At 28.3% G+C, this 27,173-nt stretch overlaps 1 protein-coding gene across 3 annotated transcripts; it reads right to left on the bottom strand.

Annotated features, from left to right (window-relative positions):
- Positions 1–6,189: 6,189 nt before the first annotated feature.
- On the bottom strand, positions 6,190–27,001 carry Csp (Cysteine string protein). Of its 3 annotated transcripts, XM_014233017.3 has the most exons (7): positions 26,726–27,000; positions 22,711–22,849; positions 21,062–21,214; positions 20,383–20,514; positions 16,568–16,633; positions 11,994–12,213; positions 6,190–8,814 (listed from the first exon to the last, which is right to left on the bottom strand). In XM_014233017.3, exons 1-7 carry the CDS (start codon positions 26,761–26,763, stop codon positions 8,792–8,794), a joined length of 771 nt encoding a protein of 256 aa, XP_014088492.1. In that variant the 5' UTR covers positions 26,764–27,000; the 3' UTR covers positions 6,190–8,791. The 3 variants fall into 3 exon arrangements, with proteins under 3 accessions (XP_014088492.1, XP_014088493.1, XP_036214420.1); XM_014233018.3 differs by lacking the exon at positions 16,568–16,633; XM_036358527.2 differs by lacking the exons at positions 6,190–8,814; positions 16,568–16,633 and having other exon boundaries at positions 11,898–12,213; positions 26,726–27,001.
- Positions 27,002–27,173: the final 172 nt, after the last annotated feature.

Below are 27,173 nucleotides of genomic sequence, written 5' to 3'. Positions count from 1 at the left end.
ATTTATAGCAAATTAAACCCAGTTATTCAAAAGTTACTAGACCTTTTTTCACTTTTTTGAAACACACTTAACTTCACCAAATTGAGTTTAGTTCTTATGATCACTTTTACTTCTTCTACAATATACCAAATTTATATTTAAACTGTATGCAATATCGAAAATCCACACAGCAACTAGTCACCGATATCGCACGATCAATAAATAGCGCACCGAATTCGTGTTTACCGATCGCAAGCGTGCGCGTCAACGTCCCAATTTGGAATGCAACAATCAAAAAGTGCACCCGAACCGTCCGTACTATACTATGAGTGCAGCAGGAATCACAGCAGCAGAAGCCACGCATCCGTTAAACGATCGCAATGATCTTGACAGTCGCCACAGAGCTGCAGCAACAACCCCCCAAAGTCGGCAACTGAGTGCCTGCATGCGTGCGTGTGTGCGAGCAGCCTTGGCACGCACCAGAATGAGTAGAAGTAGACGACGCTCGCCGCAAAGCAGCAGTAGCTGCAGCCACCGCATTTGCATGCGCAGCAGCGGTTTAGTTGGCAGTGTTCGGCGCTGCGTCAGCGTCTAAACACGCAAACTTCTTCTTCTTCTTCCCGTTTAGCTTCGTCCTCAACAACGCTAGCTAGCTGGGGCGTTTTAGTTGTTGTTGTTATTGTTTGCTTCCCCATTTTGTTATTTTTATGCCTCCATCTAGTGCGTACATTAAACACTTTGCCAAATACCAAATGCCAAAAATAGTCAAAAGGCACAGGCCAGACGTCGGACAGACATTTTCGTCTAGCTGGACGACGACGGACGTGGCAAGGAATGCGCTTTGTCGCGTGTATAATGAAATTAGCGGACTTTGGAATGTGCCAACGAAAATTGGAGAATATTACGAAGCAAGATTGTTGCTTGCAGAAATTTGTTAATGAGAAAATGTCTGCAAATTTAGAGCAATAAGAGTCTAAATTTTGTAGTTCTATGGATCTTCTCAGTTTTTAGGGAAAGTAGTCGGGAAAATAGTCGCAAGCAACTGACCTTCATTGACGGAATACTTAAAACTTGAAGCACTTCTACAGTGTTATGCTACTTGAAATTAGGCGGACGTGAAAAACTGTGCTAACACTTTATAAGACCTGAAGCTATACTTACCTAAAACCTTCGATTTGAATCATATTCCGTTCAAGTTTGGATGCAAAATCATTATTATTGTATTTAAAATCATCCATTTTTATTTGTCTTGATCCAAATAAGGAAAACATCATAAATACTGATCACTCGACTAGAATAATGACTAAAATTCAACCATAACCCCAAGCACCTGTTGTGTTAACCGATCTAAGGAGACAAAAAAAACCTTACAATTCGATTATAATGGTGACACAAATTCCAATCTAACAACGGCTCTCAGGTGAAACAATTCAATTCTAACCTCAAATTTTTTTAAAGGTTGAATTCTACAAGTTTCTAGAGCTTTTTTATGTTACCAAAGATACCTTAAAACTTCTAGAATGTTCTATATTTCGTCGGTATTCAATGTAGTCAAGCTTTAAGTGGACAACCTTAACAATACTTCTTCTGCCTAGCTATCATTGCTTACCCATAGGTCATTTACCTTTTTGAAACACTTAGCGACATACTTTTTTGCATGTGTGGGTTCCGTTTCATTTAATCACGTGACAACAGCTATGATTTAAGAGACAGCCTTATACGTATTTACCAGCGTCCATTCACCTTAATCCAAACACCAGCAGCGACAACCACTGTATGCCGAGCTCAAAAATTAAAGGAAGCGGAGAAAGCAAAACAACGGACAGGATTAAATAAAATTAATCACATGAACAACAACAGGAACAGGATAATGTAATAATGACAAAGACACGCAGGCGCAAACATGCATGCGCGAGTTCATTAACCTTAGAGGTAAAGTCAAAAACAACAATGGTGAATAATGGGTGACATGCGCGCGCAAATAAGACACCGGGAAGCACGAGCGTTCATACATACTTACACACTACAGTAAAGACAAAAAGTCTGTCCATCTGCAGCTCAAAAGGAAAAGTGATCAATGAAGCGCGCATACACTACATATACAACGTGCAACATGCTGTTGTAACATGCACATCTGCGCCTCAACCAGCGATATATCACGTGTGTGGCGCATACATAAATCCACCAATCTCATCTCGCTACAAGTCGCTCGCGATCGCCGCTCAAGATCAATGACAAAAGTATATAACAAAAAAAAAAAAATAATAGGAAACCCACAAACTCAAAACAGACTTTCACAGAAAATTGCTTTCAAGATACACCTACATACATATGTATATACCTACTCACCGCTGAAAGTGTCAATGATCCGCCACTGTTGCTGTCGATCTACACCGAACGCGCCACATGCTAAACCACGTTGATACTAAGCGCTCTTCAAGAACACGCTTTCCAAAACGTGGAAACGTGTATTCGAAATCCAGAGCGTGCTATACTTTCGAAAAGCTACTCGAAGTCGAAAAGAATTAAATTTTGTTTGTGATTTCCAATAGAGTGTTTCAAAAACAAGCATATTTCTGCCGTTTATTTGTCACCGCTGACAAGCTGCAACAGTTGCTTACCTTGCCACTGCAACCACCAACGCCACATGTTGCGCTCAACTCATAAGTTCGGCGCTAAGTGTTGCTGAGTTGTCGAAGCTGGTGAAAGAAATCCGTTAAAGTCCGCAGCTAGGGGCGGCTTGTTGTTGCAATGCGCACTAACGATGCATATGATTTGTGACATTCGTTCTGACAGATACCTTCACTCAAGCTGAGCAATTAAAACAGGAGGCGCGCGCTGATGAAACAAAAAAGTGTGCACCATCACAGAAACTCGAATGCTGAGAAATCATTTCCCACATAATTCATTGAACTCGATTTGTTGGAAACGTTTAGTTAATTTAATTAATATTTGAAATGTCAAAGGTGGGTTGGAGGAGGATGAAGTGCGGTACTTAAGTTGGGTGAGAACTTGGAAAACTATCCCGAGTCGGAGGGTAAGAGGTAAAGTACAGTTTGACCAAAGCAGATACGTATGCAGAAACATATAAAATGCTTAGATTTTATAGATCTCTGTTAGATAAATTTTTTAAGCGCAACTTTTTTGTCTCAGAAATATTTACGAAGGTTTGATTTTGGAAACGAGCGGTATTCGAAATTTCGCTCCCTTCAGTGGTGTTTATTCTCTTTAACACCTTGAAGGGACTTCCGGATATTTTCATAAGAATCAAGCTTCGATAGAAAAAACCACGACGTTTTCTGTAGCCCGAACCCGAACTTCGGGATTCATCTGAATGCTTTTGATATCTCTTTTCAATCACTTTTTCAACGTAATTGGACCTTATTTGCTGACATCCGGATAAGCAGACTTGAGATGTGACACTCTTTATTAGAACTTTAATGGGGTACAGTACTGATTTTATAAGGTATCGGTTGTTGTTCTTGTGGTTCTGCAGACATTTTTTTGCAGATTAAGACGCCCTCAAGTCCAGAAAACGAATTGTTTATGTGTGCTTAATATCATAAGACTCGTTGACCCGACCGGTTTTTGCTTACAATATGCTCGTAATATAAGTACGAGCCCTGTTACTTATATATATTATGTCCGGTTTTATCCAGAGATGATGACATAACTACTCTGGATTGATGAGTATTATTGGATTAAATTGTTTCTGAAGCCACACCGTGATCTTCGCTGACAATCAGTGATAACTTCCCTCCGATAACGGTAATCCATTGATAGAAGGGTCGTGAAACGATTAATGCTCTCTCGAAAAATGCAGCTTGGTAATTACTTTACTGTATTGAGCCGTTTCATTCATCACGTTATTCTAAACGTCTTTTGACGTACTTTTAAATACTTAAAAACTCTCATTAATTCTTTAAAATATTTTTTAGTGTAGTAAATATTTCTGCAATTACTCTGTATATATAGTTGAATTTATTTTAATTTTTTTCTCATAAATAATACATATACATAGTTTTTTTAAATCTACATATGTATTTATGTATTTATATGCCTTTCATACTATATACATATACAGCGTATGGGGATCATTTTCGAAAAGGGGAACATAATAAATTTATTTAATATTGATTTTTTAATAAATATGCAATAAATTGTTCCCAAAAATCCTTTACATTTATTAGTTTTTTTATTTTTACTTTTTATAATGCTATTTATAAGTAGCTACTTGTAATCATTACTTCACCGTTAACTATAATTAAAGTGAATTTGGATATTTTACAATTTCTTTACGTTGGAGAACAATAAAAATACATTTATATACTAAAATGTAATGAATTATTTTTTTAAATTACTCATAATTGTAGTAAAGTTTTACTTGATAATTGATGAGGTGTAATTTTATTTATATATATTTTTTTTTAATTTTTTTAGCTAGTTATGTGTTTTTGCGCTTTGAAATAACTATTGAGGGAGAATAAATTTTATTTTTCAAATATGGAACATTTGTGTGGTTGTTGTTCTGTCTTTGTTATTGTTACTTGGTAACTGCTAACAATTTTTTATTAAATTTAGTTTTAGAATGCTCGATTCGGTTGGTAAATGGTTGTACAGATAAATTAAGAATAATGAGTAAAGTAATGAATACATATTGTAAATTATCAATAAAGTAATCAAATTAAATTTATATTAAAAATAATATTATATTGGTTGAAATATTTTATAATACAATTTAACATAAATAAAGTCTATAAAAAATTACTTAAAAAAAATTAATTGAATTAACAGCATTCGATCAATAATAATAATAAATAATAAAATTTAAAACACGCTAATTTTTTTCTTTAAGCAATCATAAAAAAAACAAAATACTAGAAAACTAAAAATAAATTGAAAAAATATAACAAAAAAACTAAAACATACAAAAATTTAACATTTAAAAACTTTACAAAAAAGACCAGGTCTTTTATGCAATAATAAATACTACAATAACAAACGAATTATTTTTAATTTTTTGGTAGGCCTAATAACCAAAGTTTTGGAACAAAAATAGAATTAAAAATTAAAAAATCAAAGTTTAAAAACTAAAAAAATTAAATTATTAATTATTAAATTTAAAAAAATGAAAAAAGAAATTGAAACAATTAAATATTAAAAAAAAAATTTTTTTAGTTTTTTTTTATATTCAATTATAAAAAAATTTAAAAAAAAGGAAAATTAATAATAATATAAAAAATCAAAAAAAATAGTAATATATCAAATAAAAATAATTTAAGTCATAAATCCTTGTTTTGAGTTCAAAATAATATAAAAATTTTTAAAACTAAAACGGATCAAAATTTAAAAAATATACAAATTTTTAAAAAACAAAATAAAATGCCAGGCTTGTTTATATATCAATCATACATATTAATAAATTTTAGTCTGTTCAGCAATTAAAGTAGATACTGTTCAAAATTTTTTCCTTAGACTGTACTATAGTTAGGTACAATTTTCTGAACCCATTGGACGTGCGCTACGCAATTAATATTATTTGTGGTTTTTTTTCTTTTTGAAATTTTGTTGGCTGAAAAACGTTTTTCAAGATGGTTCAAAAAATTATAGTAATTTTTATATGCTAGTATACATGAATATATTGCACAAGGTTCACTCAAGGTCTAATATTTCTATATTTTTTAGGCTATCTATTTAAAATATAAAATATTGTGTTTGCTTGAATGTGTTTACACCCTTCGTACTGTTAAGGAATTGGATAAATCTTTTTATTTTTAATATTTTTTGAGAACTATTTTAATACTATTCTGGAAATCAACTGTAGTTTTGGTTTTTTTTTTTACAAATTAGTTCGTGTAATAACAGTTAACCGTTATTATAGTATGCTAGTGTACTTACATGCACGATTTCATTATTAGCGTTTTTACAGTTTGATCTAGGGTTAAAAACGAAATTTTAAAAAGTTTAGTTGCTAACTGCAAGTTTTTCAACTCACTTTCCTCAATTGTATTCCATTTTGGTTAGCGAAAATTTTCTTGAGATCGGTTCTTAGTTCCTTACAACCGTTTGTACAAAGTTTTTCTTTTAGTGTAAAACTGTAGAATCGTTTCAAATGCCCAAAAGCTCTACACTAACAACATAACGGTGTAATGCAAACTATTTTTTGCATATTTTTCTCATTTTCCTTGCAAAAACTACAAAATGTTGCCATATGGATGATACATTTTTTTTATCAAATTTTAATTTTTTTTTATTATCTTATGAATTTTATTGTATTGAATCAAATTAACTTCAAATATGTGTGTGGGTATGTCATTTACATAGTATAGCACTGTTTTATTATATTAGATATTACTTTAAGTAAATATTATCATAAAATATGTATGTATGTATATAAGTATATGTTTGTATGTATTTGTGTATGTAGTTCATTGGAATATCATTTAATGGATTTCATCGTATTTTGGTTTATATAACATTAACGTCAGCATTCATTGTAGTTACTAAACATAAAATATTGTTGTTGTTTTTTTAATATTTTTTTTTTCTTAATTTTATTTTCTAAAGTAGTTAATTTTATTTCATATTAAAGTTGCTGTATTATAAACTACTGCTTGCAATTTTTTAAATATATTTTTAATTTTTGTAGTTTTTGTTTTTGTATACATATTCAATTACTTTTATATACAATACAATTATGCTAGTTTATAGCAAGGAAATTTGATTTGTATGCATTGAATTGATCAAGTGTCGATTTTTTTAAATTTTTTAAATGAATTTCTTTCAAAAATTTTAAATATTTCAAAATTTTATTATTGAATGCAAATAAATTTTTCAAGATACTAAAAAATACCGTTAAAAATAAAATAACTTTTTTATTTATTCATAAAAAAATTTTATATAATGGAATCATAAAACATTTAACATAAAAATTATATAAAAAAAATTTAATATAGTAAAAAATGTTTTTTTGTTATTATTTTGCATTTGTTTTTTTTAACGCTTGACTGTTAATGTTGTCTCAAAATTTCTATAGTGTATTTCTCTGAAAATTTTATACTTGAAAAATTAAAAATGTAAGTGCTATTTTTTTTATTTTGTTAATTGTATGAAAAAATATGTGTGGAAAAGTAAATTTACATATAATAAAAAAATCGAATTTATAGTAGAATGCGAGAAAACACATATTAAATGAATATAAAAAAACGTATAGAATAATATTTTGATTTAAGCAAAATCATTTAAAATATATGTTTGTGTTAAATAAATTTTTTTAATAGAAAATATTTTTAGATACTAAATTTTTTATTTTGAAATTTGTATACACTTAAAAAATGTTCAGCTTTCTATTCCACTTAAAAATTAAAATTACTGTATTTTTTATGTATTTATTTTTTATTTTACTTTATTTTTGATAATTATTATTATTTTGTTTTTTGGTTTGAGAAAAATGTTAAATAATTTTTAAAGTCACTTTAAAAGCTTATATATGGCTTTTTTCTACAATATTTTAAATTTTATAAATCAATTTTAAAAATGGTCTACTAATCAATATTTTTTAATTAAATTAAATTTTAATACTTTGCATATAATAATTTTTTAAAACTCATTTTTTCAACTACGTAAAGCGAATTTGCGAAAAAGTGACACAGAAAATGTTACTTATTACGTACCTATAGAAAAAAATATAAATGTATACATATAGTATATATAAATATAAAAATGTATGTATATATTTAATGAAAGAAGCAGCACACAACGCATTGTCTTTTACTGATCATATATTTAAGAATGTGTAGAATTAATAATTGTATTATTACATAATTATTTTATATGAATGTCGATGCTGTATTGAAAGGTAAGCAAAAATTTGTCTGCAAATTTTTGAAAACGAAAAAAGCAGAAGAATATAAAAATTAAAAACAAAATTTTTGGTTCGAAAATTTCAGAATTCAAATTTCGAAAATATTAATATATTAAATTTATTAATATTATTAAACTAAGAAAATATTATGCAAATATGGCAATATTTTAATGTTTTAAAACGAAAAAAGCACAAGAATACAAAAATAAAATTTAACAATTTTAGTTCGAAAATTTCAGAATTCGCATTTCGAAAAATTTATGTTCAAATTTTCGAAAAATGTTATTTAACTACTGCTTCAAAAAATTTTCAAATTAAATTACAATAATTTAATATACATATGTGTGGGTACAAGTATAACTGTGTGTCTACAACTATTTTCGCAATTGATTTGAAATAATTAAACAAAGCTGCACTACAACTAATAGATATAATGGAAAAATAGTTGTAAATATGCGGTAACTACAATGCAATCAAATAATTCTGTGTTCGAAAAATCTTTTTACGCAATTTTTACATTTTCGAACGCCATTTACGCATGCTTCTAGGCATTTTTGTAACCTAATCACTTAATTGCCTCAATGTTTGCTTAAATATGTCCACTAAATATTTGGTTTTGTATAAATGAATGGTTTTCCATATTTTAAAAATATAATTAAATAAAATAGCAAAATAAAAGGAAAATTATGTAGTTCGAAAATCACAATACAATTTAAGGTAATTTACACATATGTACGTTTATATGTAAAATGAAGTGCACAATGTGCTTTATTAATAAGAAGAAATAATTTTGTGTGTTCTTTTAGCTTTGCGGTATTTATATGCATTTGGCAAAAAAATGTGTTTTTAAATAAATGTGTAAAGTTGATGGACGTCAGCTGTTATGAAGCTTGATTTGCGCAAATTATTTCTGATAACTGATTGTTTTGTTTTTGTTGCTGAATGCGTCTAATATTTTTGGTGTACCATATCTAAAAGAAAAATATAAATTAGATGAATTACATAAATATGTTTTGAAATAATTAAGCGGCAAAAGAAATATGTAGAGTAGACACCCCGATTTAGCAGATTTTAGAAATTTCAATTTTGTATAATAATTAATAATTTGTATAATAGTATTATCTCTGTATTGAAATGTATATAGACTAATATACATCAAAAATAAGATACGTATGCATATATATATACATATACATATGGGTATACAAACGAGTGTGTATAACTTCCATAAGACACACAAGTGCTAAGTTGAGTTAGGATATTTTACCGAAATTCAATTTTGTTGCATATTCGAATATGAATGAGATGATACATAATTAAAATTATTTAAAACCAAAGATTTTTTATAACTTTGAAAGTTGAAAAATTAATATTTCAATTCAAAAAATTAATATTTTAATTTCAAGAAGGAAAATTAATTTTTTTATTACAAAAGTATAAATATTTTTACTCAAAAAAATTTTATGTTAATAAAAAAATTTATACTTTTAATTTTTCCCTAAACAAGTGAGTATGCTATATTTCACACTTATTGTTTTTTTCGAAATTTTAATTTTTTTCAAAATTAAGTATCAAAAATATAATATAACTTTCGAAAATATTACTTATGATCACTACTAAACCAAATCAATAACGTCTATAATTACGGAAGATTAATCAACTTGTTTACATAAAGTGTTATCCAATTTCGAAAACAATCGATAATTGTGTTTTGGCATAATTTTTCAATTAACTTTCAACTTTGCATACATATTATTCACCGAAATTCACGCTAAAAAATGCTCACTTATATCTAAAAATTATCGCTTACTACCCGCATAATCTTCGGATTCACCTTCTTTTTGTAAATAAACAGAAAATTTCCATTTCGAATTTCGATAATTGTGGAATTGAGTATATTTTAGAGCTTAATTTCCACATTTTTGTGTTTAGATGATTTTTCGAGAGCAAAATTCAAAAATTTTGAAACTTCGAAAATTTCGAAACATTAAAATATTACGATAGTCAGCATCAATATTGACATAGGAATAAAAGAAACTCCGTAATTTTGCTAAAACTGTATTTCCCAAGTTTTCGAAATTCATTTCGCGCACACCTAACATGTTTTGTTAAATTTCGGATAAAAGTGCTATTGCAAGCCGTTCTGCCAAAATGTTCCTTTAATAAGAAATGAATAACCAATGATAAAACGACACTATTAGTATAAAATGCGCACATATGTACTTTATTAAAAATGTTATAAATTTATGATTTTTTTGAAAATTTTGTATACGCAGCATTTTCAAATAGCTTACACGTGAAATAAAATTGATTTTATATTACATATACATTTCGCAAGAACCGATGATTTATTACAAAAAAATGTCATGAATAAAATCTAAATATTTAGCGTTCCACGGCAACGCAAAAACTTGACAAGTAATGTTACATGTGTGGTGTATTACTAAAAAAAAATTTTGTTGGTTACATCTATGTATGATAAATTCTTATTTAATGTTGTATTTTAAATAATAATCATTAAATGGTAAAAAAAATAAATTTGCTACAACCTTTAATAGGGTGCTTTGATAAATATTTAAAAGATTAAAAATTTATTTGATCTCTTCTCTTTTGTAGTATTCGGTGATTTGATAGACATCTCCACTAAAGATTTGAATTTTAAAATTTTTCGAAAATTATGATGTTTTCGATTAAAAGTCCATACAGTTTATTTGAACTTAAAAAACTTTCGGATATTATGAATTTCAATTTAAAGGTTCATACCAATTTATTTGAATATTTAAAATTTACGAATATTATAAATTTAAATTTTAAAGATCCATAGTTTGTTTTGAATTTAAAAATTTTCGAATAATATGATTATCAATTTTAAACGATAGAGCGATCATTTTTTTGATTATTTATTAATAATAATTAACAAATTTTGACTCGAAATTAAACTTTTTTATATATTTTGCACATAATTATTATTTTTAGGTTAGGTCCACATCTCAAAAAAAGTGTTGAAAGAAATTTTGCTTTATTTTAAAAATATTTAAATAATTATAATTATACTTGAGCTGCAAAAATATTAGGCTAGACATGAGTATGCGAAATTTCATGAAATTTCCAGTTATACTAGACTAGAGTACAGTTAGAATATTAATAATAACTTTCGAAACGGTACAAATTTACCAATATAACACACGCACAAACAATGAACAAGCTAAATTTAAGTATTTTCAAGCGTAACTATGAAACAGTTATATATAAATGTGTGTGTACGTATATGTATGTATTAGTTGCATTTCTTGTTAGCTAAGTTGAAATAGTTTTAGTTCGTTGGTCCTTAAGGCTTGTAGTTTATGTGCCCTTTGCAGATGAACATGAATTTTATGCAAAAACAAAACCCAAAATCTTCACACCATTAATTGTTGTTGTTGTTTTTTTTAAATGGAATTTAATTTATTTTAAATTTATTTAATAATCTTAAACTACAACAAATATGAATACAATTTTTTTCTTTTTTTTTTAATGCAGCCATAGAATATTATATACCTACTCATGTACATACAATAGGAAGGTAATTAAGTACATATGTATTTACCTATTTGCATTTAAATATGTGTGTATAAATAAGTACAGTTAGTAATATAATTTGTTGTTATGCATATTAGTGTGTGTGTGTGGGAGTGAGTGAGCTGTTACAAAAGGAGCAAAAAGGAAACGGCGGAGCAATTAATTACACATTTTAATATTTGTTGTTGCTTTTGCATATTTTTTTTTGCATACTGACTGATTTCCTTCTATTCTGCGCAGGCGTGTTACGCTTTTTCTGCTTTGCTTTCCCGCGTACTCCTCTCTATCGCCAACAAACAAATTACATTAATATTAATTGTTCGCAAATATATGTATGCAAGTTTGTAGCCTTGTAGTTAACGTAATTATTTACCATATTAACGTTATAAATTAGCAACATCTTCAACAAGTTCGAAGTAGCAGCATCATTGTTATTTATATATATTTATTTATGTATATGTTTTCTGCACATTTCTTTCGTTTTAAATCTTCATTATAGTTTTTTTTTTTGTTGTTGTTTGTTATATTTTATATATCTCTTTTTAGTAGTTTAAACTCTAAAATAGTTTTGGTTTTTATTTGTCTTATATACCTGGCGTATATGTCGGCTGTTCTGTAGCGTTGAGCGATGTATTCTCTGTTGCAGCGGCAACCGGTGCGCCCGTGAATGGATTCACGCCAGTGGCGCCGGCGGCTTGTGGTGGCGGTGGCATCGCGAACACCGGCTGCTGTTGGCCACCAGCACCGCCCAGGCCGGATTGTTGATTATTGGAACCGCCGCCCAAATTTACATCATCCAAATCAGCGTCCTCCTGCGAATGTACGAAAAGGAAAGAAGAAAACGTAGTTGGTTAGCTATATGCTACTAACAAATATAAGATACAGTTATTATTATTTATAGTGTGGAAAGGGGGTAATGAAGAATGTTGGAAATTAATATTAGAATTAAATATTAATTATGAATAGAGAACCAATGTAGCTGAAAGACTGCGAAAGATTTTAAGTTAGTATATATGATATGTATGTATGTATCTATGCATTTATGTAGGTATGTATACAGACAGAAAATATTGAAAAGAGCTCAACAACAAATCAGACACATTCCAATCTCTCAAAATTGAAAGAAAAAAATTAAAGTTTGAATTTTCAAAAATAACCAAAAGAAATTTGTATTTTATTTTTATTACGAAAAAATATTAAAAATTTAGGGAGAAATATTAATATTTTAATTTTTAAAAATAATTAATAAATAATTTCAATATAGTTTATCACCAAAAATTTACAGATATCTAACATTTAGAGGTACGCCCTGTTACTTAATTCGAATATATTTTTCGAAAAAAAAAAAAATATTTTCGCACGCGGCTTATTTTTTATTTCAAATTTAGAACATTTAGAGGTACGCCACGATAGTTAAAAATTTTCGAAATTGAGAAAAAAAAATTTGTGGCAGCTTTTTTTTACATTAAATTTTTAACAATTCGAAATCGAAAAAAATTTGTGGCGCCCTTTTTTCTATTCGAAAACGAAGAAAACAGATATAACCACTTCTAATTCTTTAGTCATCGAAATATGTAAATCAATACCAAAACAAGAATAGAAGTATAAATACGAAAACTCAATTCATTTCAATATCGAATATTCGAATATATCTATATATAGAACAAGTATGTTATTCATTTGTTCAAGGGTGTACGCGGACATTATCAAGAAAATAGACGTTAATATCAACAAGCTCTTTAATTGCATATGCAATGTTTAAAAATGTAGCATACTTTTAGGCGTTATATACGTGCGTATTATACATAGGTAGATTCATCAAAAAATATTTTTCTTAATATCATTTATAATGTAGTTTAGAATTTAACGATTAATATCACTAAGCTCTTTAACTGCCATAACAATATTGAGAAATGTAGCATATTTTTAGGCGCTCAAAACGTGTGCCTTATCCCATATACTACATATTCCGGTATTTTCTGAACACACTTCGCATTTTGCGTCCATACGTAAGCATATTAAATGTTGGTAGACTTCTCAAAATATATTTACCTAAAAGTTATTTGGGACCAAAGATACTACAAAAAGAGAACTTTATAGTAAGAAACATGCATTAATATCTCCCAAGTGTTTTTTTAGATTTATTGATGAAATGTAGCGCTGTTTTTAGCCTGATAATTAATATAAAACTTATTTACGAACACTTTATTATTTTCTATCACAAACAATCAAGTTTATAATACTGAAAAATATTTTTACTTCGAAAAAAAAAGGTTTAAAAAGATAAAAAATTAAAAAAACAGAAATAAAACAGTAAACTAATATAAAAAACTAAAACAAAAATTTAAAAAAATAAAGAAGAATAAAAAAGGAAAAAAGAGTATATAAAAATACAAAACCACAAAAAAGTAAAAAAAAATATAACCAGTAAAAACAAAATATAAAAAGTAAAAAAAAAATTAAAAAAAGAACTAAAAAAAAATTAAAAAAAGCAAAAAATTTAAACCAAATGTTTTCAATTCGTTTTATAATTTATTATTAGAAGTTTGATAATGTGTTAACACTACAAACAAAATTGAATTAAAGAATAATAAATCTAATTTAGAAAACTTAATTTCAAAATATAGACATTTAAAAAATAATAGAACTTAAGAACTACAGAACTTAAAAATATTAATAAAAAATAATTGACAAAAATATTTAAATAAAAGTAAAAAGCTTTCATTTCGTAATGCTAACGAAGAAATGCTGATTTACATTTATATTTATTTGTAATGATTGTTAAAGAAAAATTAATACAAAAACTGAAAAATAGATAAATGCAAAAATTTAAAAAATTAAAAAATTAACGTAAGAATTTAATAAAAAAAAAAACATAATGCAAAAACCTCTTCACAAGTTTTTAATAAACAATTAGCAAAGCAAAGAAAAAACTGCAAACAGTATAATGGATTTCGTTTGGTTATCTTTTATGTGTGAATTTAGAACTATAGAGAATATCAAAATAATCTCTTAACACTACTAAAAATCTTTGTTGACTTTTAATTGCCAAACATGATATATGTAATTTGCTAAAATTTATTATATATAAAAATTATAATCTGATTTTTAACATTAATATGATTACTACAAATACCTAAAGCCGCATCTCACCTTTATAATATGCTTGATATAAAATCAAATTGCCGATAATTAATTTTGTTTTGCTCAATTAAATATACTTAAGTATATATTTTTTATTCATAATGGAATTTATATTTTATTCATAATTTTCTTGGCACAAATACAATATTTTTATAATTGAAATCCCGCATTTTTGGATCCATTACGGTTGCTGATTTGGCTAAGTGTAATCAAAAAAAAAAACAAAGTATAAAACATAAATTTAGTTTACACCAAAATATAAATTGAGATATTTAAAACAGAATGACAAAAACTAAACGAGCAATAAAATTGAGAAATGAGGAGACAAATAAATAAAGGAAACCAGAAAAGAATAGACAGTATTTAAAGAAAGTAAAATGTTTCAAGCAAAACAAGCAGCTGATACATAACTGTTTATGTGTGGTTGAATGTGTTTGTAATTAATGGTAAATCATTTGGCAAAAATTTGTTCTCAACGCTAGTTTGACGCCACAAAAGTAAATTTCGCTAAATTTGAGCTTGCTGTTTCAAAATTTATGGAAAGAAATCTGTTACTGTTGCAACAAAAATTTTTTTTAGTTAATGTAATATATTGAATTTCTAACCTACATAACTGTGTCTTACATTTCAGTGATAAACCTTATAAAAATATTTGAAAAGTTTGTTAACTTTTTATCATTTAAGCTTTATGAAACAGTTAATAAAATATTTTCAAAAATGTCTTCACCTAACTTTTTTGAAGAAAATACTTTTCGTAATCAAAATTTGTTTGAAATATCCATAAAAAAATTGTTGGCAAAATAATTTAAGAATTTTCTAACTAAAATTTTTTGAAAAAATTCATCTTCTAAACTAAGTTTTACTAAAATTAAAAAATTAATAAAATTTTAATAACAGCTGAAAAATGTTTAAAGAATTTTCTAACCTAACTTTTGCTGACATTTTTATAAAGGACCGTTAGTAAAATTTATTAAGAGTTTTCAAACCAAATTTCTTTGAAATAATTTATCTTTTCACATAACTTTATGAGATTTTTATAAGGAACCGTTAAAAAAATTTTAAAGAATTTTTTAACCTAACTTTTTGAAATGATAAATATTTTTAAAAATGTCTCAATCTAACTTTTTTGACATAATTACTTTTCGCAACCCAACTTTGTTTAAAATTTCTATTAAAAAAATCGTTCGCAAAATATTTTAAGAACATTCTAACCAAACTTTAAAAAAAAAAACTCATTCTCTAACCCAATTGTTGCTGAAAATTTCATAAAGGACCGTTAGTAAAATTTATTAAGAATTTTCTATCCTAACTTTTTGGAAAAAATACATCTGCTAACTTAACTTTAGTTTTAAAATTTTTTTAACCTAAGTTAACTGAAAAAAAAAATGATTTTTCCAAGCTAATTTGGTCTGAAAATTCTATAAAACAGTTGGTAATATTTTTAAAAAAATAACCAAATTAACTAACTTTTTTCTGAGTATTTTCTAAAAAAAAAAATACTTCTAAGACTTTTTAATACGCAAGTCAGAATTTATTGCATGAGCAATAAAACCATCATGGAATCATTGAGGTCTGTCTATTTTACGACCCATTATTTCGAACAAAATTTTGTTAGTGTAATGCCATAGATATTTAAAAAAAGTAATATTAGTTTGTAACAAGGTAAAACAGATAGTTAATGATAACAGCGTCACGACAATAAATAATGTGTAATAAATACTGCTACATGTGTATATAGTTAGTATTGTATAAGTGTCTAATGAAGAGAGAAACAGTTATGAATACACCATACAAATGCAGCCCCACATCAAACAAAGCTAACAGTAAAAAAAAAAAATATTAAATTAAAAGCAAAAAGGCGAAAATTAAAAATTTGGCAAAAGCTAATGCGCAGCCAAACAGACAACAAAAAATAGAGAATAAAAATATTTAGTTTAGGCAATTAGAGGATTGAGAAACAAATAACTACAAAATTTTTTACAAAATTTATTATGCATTTTTTTTTAAATTTGAGTTACTTACATTATGCGCTGTAGACTGTATCCTATTTGTTGAATTATCACTAGGCTCTCTATCCCCTTCGCCACGCTACAACATGAGTTTTCAAATCAAATCGAACGTATTTTTTACGAGTAAGTTGAGTATGAGCCAAAAAAAAAACAATAAAATAAACGAACGAGGGTAAACGAATAATAATAATACAATAATACTAATAATAATTATACAATAAATAAAAACCATATTAATATAATAAGTGACCACCAGTTCATAGAGAAAACAAAGTAATTTGATGAAAAGTAGTAGCAGTGAGTGACCAGGAGTGGTGAATGAGCGGTAAGTGGGTGTATAGGTTAGGTTTTGTGGCAGTGAAATAGTGATGTAGGGTTGTCAAGCGTTAGAAGGTAGAAATTAAGAAATCAGCAACAAATACAGCGAATCGAAACCGAGCAGGAAAGTAAAGCTCAGATTGAAGCAGGTCATTTACAAAGTGAAAAATATTTAATTTAAAAAAAATTAAACATAAGAAAAAAAAGTAAATGCTCGGAACGATGGCAAAGTGAAAATTGTTATTAAAAGTGAAAAGCGGTGTTGATGAGCAAATTTTGACAGGAGACAATTTTTGGTTTGCAAATTTGAGCAATACTTGAAGTGGTTAAATGAGGTTGTTTTTGCTTTTGTTGAGTGCAAGAAAAAGCAAGCGCCAATGCAATGCTTTTTATTTGCATATTTTTACTTTTTCGGGGTCTTTTGGATTTCAAATGTGCGAAGATAGTAACGCAACCTAAAAGTGAGTTGATGATTTTCGTAAAGTGCTGTGAGTTCTCACATTTTCGAAAGTGTAGAAATTGTTGTAGTGCAAATTATATTAGATATGTAATTTTTATAAATATGATATTTTTAAAAAAAATTTTATGGCAACGGTATTAAATATTAAAAAAAATAAAATTAAAGGGAAATTAAAAAATATATTTTTTATGTAATATTTCATGGATTTTTTGTTTAATTTGTAGGTATTTTTTTATATTAGAAAAACTTTAAAATAAAAAAAGGTATACATACATATGTATATGTATATATGTATGTATGTATGTATTGTATTAAAAAATATAATTTTTATGTATTTAATATTTTATGGAAGTTTTTGTCAGATTTTTGAGATAATGGAATTTAATTCTAAAAAATTTAAGCAGAAATAAAAAAAACTTAAAAACATAATTTGTATGTATTATTTTATAAAATATTTTTTTGTTTTTGAAGTAATGAATTATTATTAAAAAAACAAGCTTCATAAACAGAATAAATTTTTTATGTATTATTTTTTGGAACATTTTTTTAAATTTATATTTATGTGGCTTAGAACAAGTGGTTTAATATTTTGTAAAACGTGCGTGATATTTGACAATAATTATGCTAAATTTAATAAAAAAAAGGATTTGGAATACAATAAACTACTAATAATAATTTTCTTTAATTCTAATATCGAAATTTAAAAACAAATATAACTCCGGTATTTAAAAGTTAAAATGAACAAAAAAATAAACAATTAAAAATAAAAAACAATTTATAAAATCAATAAATAAAAACAAAAAATCTAAAAAAAATAAATAACAATAAAATAAATTTATTAAAATCCACAAATCTTACAAAAAATATACAATTTTTCGAATTTTGGAAAACAAGTTATTAAAACATAATTTGTATAAGAATTTAAAAATCGCGTTATATTTAATTTAAAAATCGATGAATTCAAATTTTGCAGTAAAGCAGTTATGTTCGAAAAATGTACCTTCGAAAAAAAAGCTTAAAAGCCTCATTTAAGTCAGATAATCAACGAAAACCAATTTAATTTCAGTTTTTAAATTAATGTTCGAAAACTTTTTTGTAGAATTTTCATTTTTAATTAGCAAATCTGAATCTGAATATTTACGAAAAAAAATATTTCGAATTAAATTTTAGCAACTTACTGAAACGAAACCGTTTAAAAAATAAACTATTAGGAATTTCAAAATTAAAATTATATGTTCGAATTTCGAAACTTATAATGCAAGAATTTCGATATAAAAATTAAATGTGCGAATTTCGGAAATTGTATAGCAAACTATAATTAAACTAGTTAAGTGTAAATTTAAGCATATTATGTTGATACTTAAGGCTAACCTGAGCTAATTGTTTCCTTAATATTATAATTTCGAAAATTAAACAATGTTATTTGTGCCTAAAATCTGGCATACATACAGCCTATTACTATTTGGTGCAAAATTATATTTTTTAACTATTACATAGCACAAAAGTATATGGAATTATCCATAGCCATATTTTATTAACTTCGAAAATGTTCTGCGTTGTATAAGAAGATTTTAGTTCAAATTAGATTTGTAATATTTCTCCCAAAATATTTCGAGAAATTTTCGTTTTAAAATGTGCTTTCAATAAAAAAGCATAATATAGTTTTAGGCGCCATAAAGCAGCCACGGCTCCATTGCAACGTATATAACGCTATTTTGGATGGAAATTGAAGAATATCAAGTTCGAAACACTCGAATGCCGCAAATATATACGAGAAAAAAATACGAATGATGAACGCTTATAAACACCTACTAAATTAAACTCAAATTATGGAAATTTTTTCAGTTTTATACATATTTTTAATTTATTTCGAAACCTTTTAATGAGAACAGAAATGCAACCAACGAAAAATTCTAGCTTAAACTCAGAAATTTCCTTTCAAATAATCGCAAAATTTTGTGATTACCTTCAAAAGGTAGCGACAGCACCCAGAATGCGCTGAAAAACCTACAGTGAACGCAAAATATTTCTATATATATTTACACTACTGAGTGAAAATTTAAAAATAATTAAAAATGATAATAATAACAGGGATCCTGTGTGTACTTACCTCCAGCAGCCGCATTTTAAGGCCTTTAGAGCACAACGCTTCTAGTGTGGGGGGATATTAGGCGTACAAACACGCGAGTTCAAGTGTAGTTTAGTATAAAAATTAATTGCTTGCGAAGCAGCTACACAACTACATAAGTTTTTTTTTATAAAAGTGCATGCAAAATCATAGAGTAATCTTCAAAACAAAATCAGCAAATGATGAAAATTTTATAAAATAATTTTATTCACTTTTTGAAATATGAAATAAAACGGAAATAACAGTAATTACAATTCAATGGCATGAAAGTTGGAAGTGAAGAGCGCAGAAGCACCACAAAAATCATCAAACGTTTAGGTGTGAACATAGTTGCGGCGAAACTATCAACAATTGGTATCAGCAAAAGCAGTGAAGAGATGGAGTTTTGGGGACAGACAGTAATTTATATTAAGCAGCTGAAAATAATGCCTGTTAAGCTGCAATTGTGCTGTGTGGCCAAAGTCTCTTGGCACATTTGATATCACAAAAAATACACAGTAGAGGAATGAAATGTATATGAAATAGCTAATAAAAATTGAGGTTAGTATATGCACGTGGCATGCAGATGCGATATGTTTTTTGCCAGTACAAGAACAAAACGTGCAAATGTTGGTTTTATGAGCGACTTGTGTGTTAGCGGCTCACACGCCAAAAATGGGAGAGTTCTGCATTGCGAGCGAGTGAGAGAATAAGCTTTGTGTCTGCAGTAATTACTAACACTTTTTTCACTTGCAGTCATTTTTTTTATTTTGGTGTACACATAAATTTAGTTTTTGTCTTAAAATTCCTTAAATTGCTAACACACTTTTTCACAAAACACCAGCCGTATTAGAGCAAAGTATAAGTGTGAGGAATGCGAAAAGGAAGCACTAACATAAAAAATATACAATTTTACAGACTACATTTAGTTTTCGGTACTTACATTCAAATGTGCATACTGATCGTGCGACTCGTTCGCTGGTGGCTTGAATTTGCCACAACAGAAGTTGCAGCAACAACAACAGCAGCAGCAACAGCAACAGCCTGTCAAAATAGTGCAGCAAATAACAAGCGCCTGCAAGAGAGAGTATTTGGTTAAGTAAAAATATAAGAAATATATTTATTTTTTGAATATTTAAGAATAAATATGAAATTACTTGCAGTGCAAAATAATATTTTTAACGCAAGTGTCATGACATTTTGTTAAAAAGAAAAAAAATTTAAAATAATAAAAAGAGAAATAAAATAAAAAAAAACAAATAAAAAAATATATATAAAAATATAAATAAAAAAAAAAACAAATAAAAAAATTTTACAACAAAAACATGGTTTTAACTCAAAAAATATAAAATTATAAAAAATATAATTTAAAAAAAATATTTAAAAAATTTCAAAAAATATTAAAAAAATTTAAAATAAATAAAGAAAAAAAATAGAAAAAAATTGTTATTAAAAAAATATTTTAGTTAAGTTTAATATTTTAGTAGTTTAAAACATATAAAAAAAAAATGTTTAACACGGAAAAAGTATATAATTAACATTTTTGAGCACTGCAAGTACTTATTTTATATTATTTTTATTTTCTTTTTAAGAAATATCCTCTTTGTTTTATTATGTCGCACCTTCACCGCCGGCGATGTCACCACAAAGTAAGCGTTCACATTCTCCTCACCGAATTGTTCGGCAATGTAGAGACCCAATGAACCATAATTATCGTAAATATTACGTTTCGTCTGATCGCTCAATATAGAATGAGCGCGATTCACTTCCTTGAACTGCGAAGAAAACGTAGAAAAGTGAAATTAATATTTATGCAATACAAAAAAAATATAGAAAAAGGTTTCTGAGTAAAAAAATTATTTTTTTTAATTGCATATACTATGTAGCTTTGTTTACCACATACCATATATAAACAACTATTAATCAGCGCACGAATTTCAATTGCCTCATAATTTAAATCTAGCTTAGAGAAATTTATTTCGCAAGTGCATGTAAATGAATAGTGTAGTTATCAGCTGAAGCCAATATTAAATATTGATACTATGCGAAATTAATCTTTCATATACATTTTGTTTCACTCATATTAATTACCACCGCAATATTTTGTTCTGAATTGTGATTTACTATTTAGTATGAATTGATATTTGACACTTCACCTGTATTCAGCGCAATGCTATTTGATTAACTATATTTAAAAGTAACGTATAAGAACTTATTCAGATTCAACATAAGTTTATGCAAGCAAAAAACGCCATTCAGCGCTATTTACAAACTTCAAATTTCAATGGGCATGCATGTTTATGTATGTTATCATGCAGCAACTAATTGTATTAGTTTCAAATAAATTAAAAGTGGTTTTTAATAAATCAATATTTAGTGTCAACCGAAATTAGATAATTGACTCTTATTCAGCGCACAAAATTGGTATTCAGCGCATGCAATTTGATTAGCTATGCCAAAAAAAAACGTATAAGAACTTAAAAAGACCCAACATAAATTTATGCAAGCAAAATTATTAACTTGACGTTTATTCAGCGCAGCTTAAGTTAGTGTTTTCAACTCGTTTTTTTATTTTTAATACTTTGAGATGCATTGCTAAATAAATTCAGCAACTAGCAACATGCTTATTGCCATTTTATACATAAAACAATTTGACAGTTAATGTAAAACAGTTACTGCTTTTAAGACAATACCAAAAAATTTACATTTATTTTCATAAATTGCAATTCAGCCGGGATAATAATATTACATTTCCACTTTTAACTTTACTAAATACTATTTGAAATTGATTTATAAATTTTTAGCAGCAATTCAGCGCTTTAAAAGTAATTCAGCTCATCATTTGTATACAATATCAACAAAAAAGAGCATAATTCAAAGAAATTTGTATTTTTGTTTTACAAATCATTAACAGTAATGTTATTGGAGGCATTCAACTTTTATTCAGCGCAATAAAAAGCTAAGTGCTATCAATTCAGCGCAATAAACATTATTTATAGTGAACTGAAACAACGAGTGTTTAGCAGTAAACTGGTAATATACAATAAAATAACCAATTCAGCTAAAAAAAATTGCTGGTGTGTAATAGTTATAATTTTTTAAAGATACTACGCAATACTTTCAATATTTAGCTAAATAAAAATATACTTATATCTATAAAAATAAAAATAAAGAATTTTACGTTGTTTTTGAAATTTTCGAAATCTAACTCTAGAAAATTACCTAAAAATTAAATATTAAGTTTAAACTACAAATCATGCACAAAACTTACTTTCTCGGCGGCATCGGTATTATTTGGATTTTTATCTGGATGGTATTTAAGTGCTAATTTTCTGTAAGTCTTCTTAATGTCATCAGCCGTAGCTGTTTTAGGAAGTCCCAATATTTGATATAGAGAATCGCCCGATGTACTGAAAAATGGAAAATAAATTGAAATAATTTTTGCATTTAAACTATCAACTTAAAAGAAAATTATTGTTTGAAAAAATTTTAGAAACATATATTCTGTATGTAAATTTCAAGCAGAATCTTATAGCTTTGAAACGAAAATCCCCGCAATTTAAATTAACGATTTTATGAAATTTTTTATTGAAAGCTATAAAACGCCCTAGCCACTGCATGGCAATAACTTGCCAACGTTACAGTCTATTTATAAAATCAATTAAAACAAATATTTGCATACACGAAGCCTTACACACATACACTTACAAACCACGAACTAAGGCCTACAATTCGACATGCACTTGACTTTCAGCATAACGTTGGCTTTGTTAGGCCATACTGTCCCAAACATATCGAGCATAGCTACAAAGGTATATACAATTGTATGCATCTTTGTATGTATCTATACATTTATATATAAACATAGATCAAAATACAATACAATGTAAACAAAGTGTAAAATAAAGCATTGCAGAATGGCAGAAAAACAGAATCACACGGAAAGTTGTAAGCAGCGGTTGAGCATCAGCTATGATTGATATATTAATATACATATATAGAGACGCTAGTAAAGGGGTAGACCGGCTTTTGCTAACCGCAATAGCCACAGAGAAGCTAAAAAGTGTAGAAAAACGCCAACAAATGCATTTGTTACGGATTTATAAATAATCTTGTGCAACTATTTTATAGGGAAACGTCGTTTATATAAATAAATACATTTCTTTTAAGCAACTACTCTTAGGTTATCGTTCCGATAACGTGCAATTCCTTTTAATTTAATGCCTAATTAGCAACGCTTATCAGTGCTAAATATTTGATATATTGGCTAATTATAACGTCAAACAGCACAAAGCAACCATACAAACGCAAGATACATATTTACTATGTACCACATTTACACAGAATAGTTCGAAGCTTGCGTACGTTATCTTTATGCACAGCGCTATTTGATGATCACAAAAAAACGGAGCATTTTGTTTTTTTTTTTATAATAATACTAGTTTTGACTATTTGGTTACATTGATGCATTGCAATGCAGCTTGAAGCAAAATATTGAACTAGAAGAACAAAAATAGAAAGTACGTAGTTATATCATTTACATTATTAGTATTTATTATCGTTAATTTATGTCAAACTGTCATACGCCAAACAGGGTATACTTAGTTTGCCATAAAGTCGTACAATTTTTTTATTTGACAAGATATTTTCACAAAATTTGGCTTGGATTATTGTCCAAGGGCATGCTACATTTTCTGTAGAGATTATTCAAATTGAACTACTATAGCATTTTATATAATTGCTAACAAATTATACTTTTTACACTAACTTTTACTATAATGCATAAACTTTTATGACATTATGTATGTAACACACAAATATCTGTATGTTGCCAAATAGACTTTAGTGAAGTTCCCCGATGACTCACGGCAGCGCAAACATATGTACATTTATATATGTATATATTTACAATGTTTTGAAACGTGTTTACATATAAATAAAAAGAAAACTTAAATAGAAAGAAAACAATATCGTACAAAGCAAATTTGCTTATCGTTGAGCTGGGAAGGGATTTCACAACAGCGTGCATTACTATTAAATATATTAAAATTATGTGCATATACGCCATAGAAAATTATTGCATTGCGCACATTGGACGCTTAGCGCTGCTCGCGGTTGTATTCAAGGATTGCGGCAGCGGAAGAGCTGCAATAGCGTCTGCAGTAGCAGCAAACGCGGCGACAGCAGCAGCGCCAATTACAAATTGTTTTTCCCCTCGAGTGACACGCTTGCTATGCGTAGCCCTTGGTGACGGCATTGATGACTGGTACCGCCCTTTTTACCGTACTCTAATCCTCCAGTCCACGACCTTGGTGCGTAGCATTGACACTGAAACGAGCGCAGTCGATGGTTGCAGAGGATGCCGCGTTGCTAATGCACGATATGTGGATTTTGGTATACATATAATATATGCATACATATACATATGTATGTATGTGTGTGTACTAAATAATTTTTGGAACATAACGTGGTGCTGTATTTCATATTTACTTCTGCTACGAAACGGTGCGTGTGAAACACAAAGCATCTAAAAATGGTTACAGTATTTGCCACTTATATTTTAAAGCTTGAATCACATTAAAAACTTATTGCAATCAGTTAACACCCAACAGGTGGAAATACAATACTAAACCTGCGTCAACAACTTTTATGATATGCAATAACTAGGGCAAGCCAATGTGCACTTGAATTCAGCTACAAGTATCAAAAAACTAAATGTATCTAAGCTCATTCTTCCATGCTTTCGTTAAGCTAATCGCACTTTATCAAAGGTCGTAAGGCTGTGCGGATTTTGAGTACCAAAGTACTGTTCAAGGCTGTGGACAAAACCCCTGAGATAAAGAGCACATATATTTGCACGATTGTTTATGTGTATATTCGTTCATGGATGAATAAAATCATTACAAAATTATAATGTACATACATACAGTACACATAAGTGTGTACCTATGTATATATTCATATTTGCGCATGTTTAGAACCTTTATAGCGATATAGCACCGATATATAGCATTTTGCTAGAAACACAATTTTGTTGCATGTTTTTGACGTTATTTACCACACTCTATTGGCAATTTGATGCGCACACTGTAAAAGCGATAAGGCGAAACAGTACAATAATTGTTTAGACGTTAATCTTTTCGTGAATACGTGTATTTTAGTTTTACTTTTTACACAAACGTACATGTAACAGCGATAATGTAGACACGATTATTAGCAACAACAAGTAATAAAACAAATAGTTGAGAAATGACTAAACCACTGCAAAACGATTAGAAATAAAATAGATAAGAAACAAGACACCAAAGTCATTTTCAAATTTAAACAACTGGTTTGCAATATGCCTTCAAAACTTCGGATTTAAGTTAAACGCAATTGTTACCTAAAATATATAGTAAACAACCTAAAACTGCATATAATATATTTCGGTATTAAGTTAGTTTTTGTGCAAATTTGTCGACATTAGCGAAAATGATAACTGCAATTATGTGCGCAAATACCTACGCTTTTTCAAGAGACTTGTGAGAAGACCACAACATGCCATTTTTCCCCACTACAATTGACTCAATTTGTTACGATTTCCATTAACACCAAGGTTGCCCATTGTTACTGCAGTTAGCACTCATGTCATGCCTCACATTCTATTTTCATTGCTCTGCTTTCTTTTTAACTATCAATTTTTGGGTTTAATTTCCAACCATATTCTTTACCTAAAACAAACAAAACTTCACATGACTTCCTGCTTTTTGTTGTAATTCATATTTAGAAAAGCATCCTTCAGAATTTCCTTATACACTTTGTTTTCCTCTTTTTTCTGTAATTTGCAACACACATCTGCACCATCATCAACAACCAAACTGTTAGCCCACCCACCCGACCACCCATTTAACAACCCAGTCAGCCCAGCGCCAGTTTGCCAGCAATCAACTACTGCTAACATAGTACGGCACATTCGTATGGAAAATCAATTAAAGTCGGCGTCAACGCCGATGCCAAGAAAGTTCGCTACAGCGGCGCTCTGCTCTCTTTTCTCCATTTCTTTTATGTTGACGCCGCTGTAACTGCGGTATGCAGCTGCTACTTCGAAACATATGTATTTATTTTCAATTCTCTTTTAAAGTTATTCAAACCTTAAAAAAAATTGCAGCTGCTTTGCCGTCGCCGCCCACAAACGTCATATTCTTATTTATGAAAAGAATCACTTTTTTCCCCAACACATTGTTCTTAACTTGCTGCCGCGGCCACGGTCGCAGCCAATGGCTGTTACTTCCAATTTCTCTACTTACGACAATTTTCTTTTCTCTCCCATGCCACCAGCACTCATTTTGTTCTATAGTTAATTTCTTGCGTTTGCGAAAACTTATAAAACACTGTTATTAAACAATTCGTATTGTTTAATATTTCGTCCACGTTTTAATCGGGTACACTTTTAATAGTATAATGTGGATTCTCACGAATTTTCAATCTGAATTCGAATTCTTTTGTATATTTTCTGCACTTATGGCTGGCTCCGAGTGACTCTACTTTACTTTTGTCGTTCGCCTGCGCCCTGCGTTTGACAAGAGTGTAACCAGACCGAACGGTTATTGACAGAAGGGATAAAAGAGTTGCCGCAATAATATCGAAGGGCCATTATGAAATATCACCAATCAGCAGATATATGCGAAAACAGACCATAAAGACATTATTTCCTACGCAACTCATATAATTAGCTATATAAAATTTTTTTAAATT

Source organism: Bactrocera oleae, chromosome 6, assembly GCF_042242935.1.
Source record: "Bactrocera oleae isolate idBacOlea1 chromosome 6, idBacOlea1, whole genome shotgun sequence".
Lineage (NCBI taxonomy): Eukaryota > Metazoa > Arthropoda > Insecta > Diptera > Tephritidae > Bactrocera > Bactrocera oleae.
This window is presented reverse-complemented; position numbering and strand designations above follow the sequence as displayed.

Excerpts from the sequence above, each read along its gene's own strand:
- Csp (XM_014233017.3), bottom strand. The coding sequence starts at position 26,763 with ATGAGTGCTGGTGGCATGGGAGAGAAAAGAAAATTGTC. Across the intron at positions 22,850-26,725 it reads GGAGAGAAAAGAAAATTGTC|TACATCGGGCGATTCTCTAT; the intron begins GTAAGTAGAGAA and ends TCCATTTTTCAG. Across the intron at positions 21,215-22,710 it reads ATACCGATGCCGCCGAGAAA|TTCAAGGAAGTGAATCGCGC; the intron begins GTAAGTTTTGTG and ends TTTTCTTCGCAG.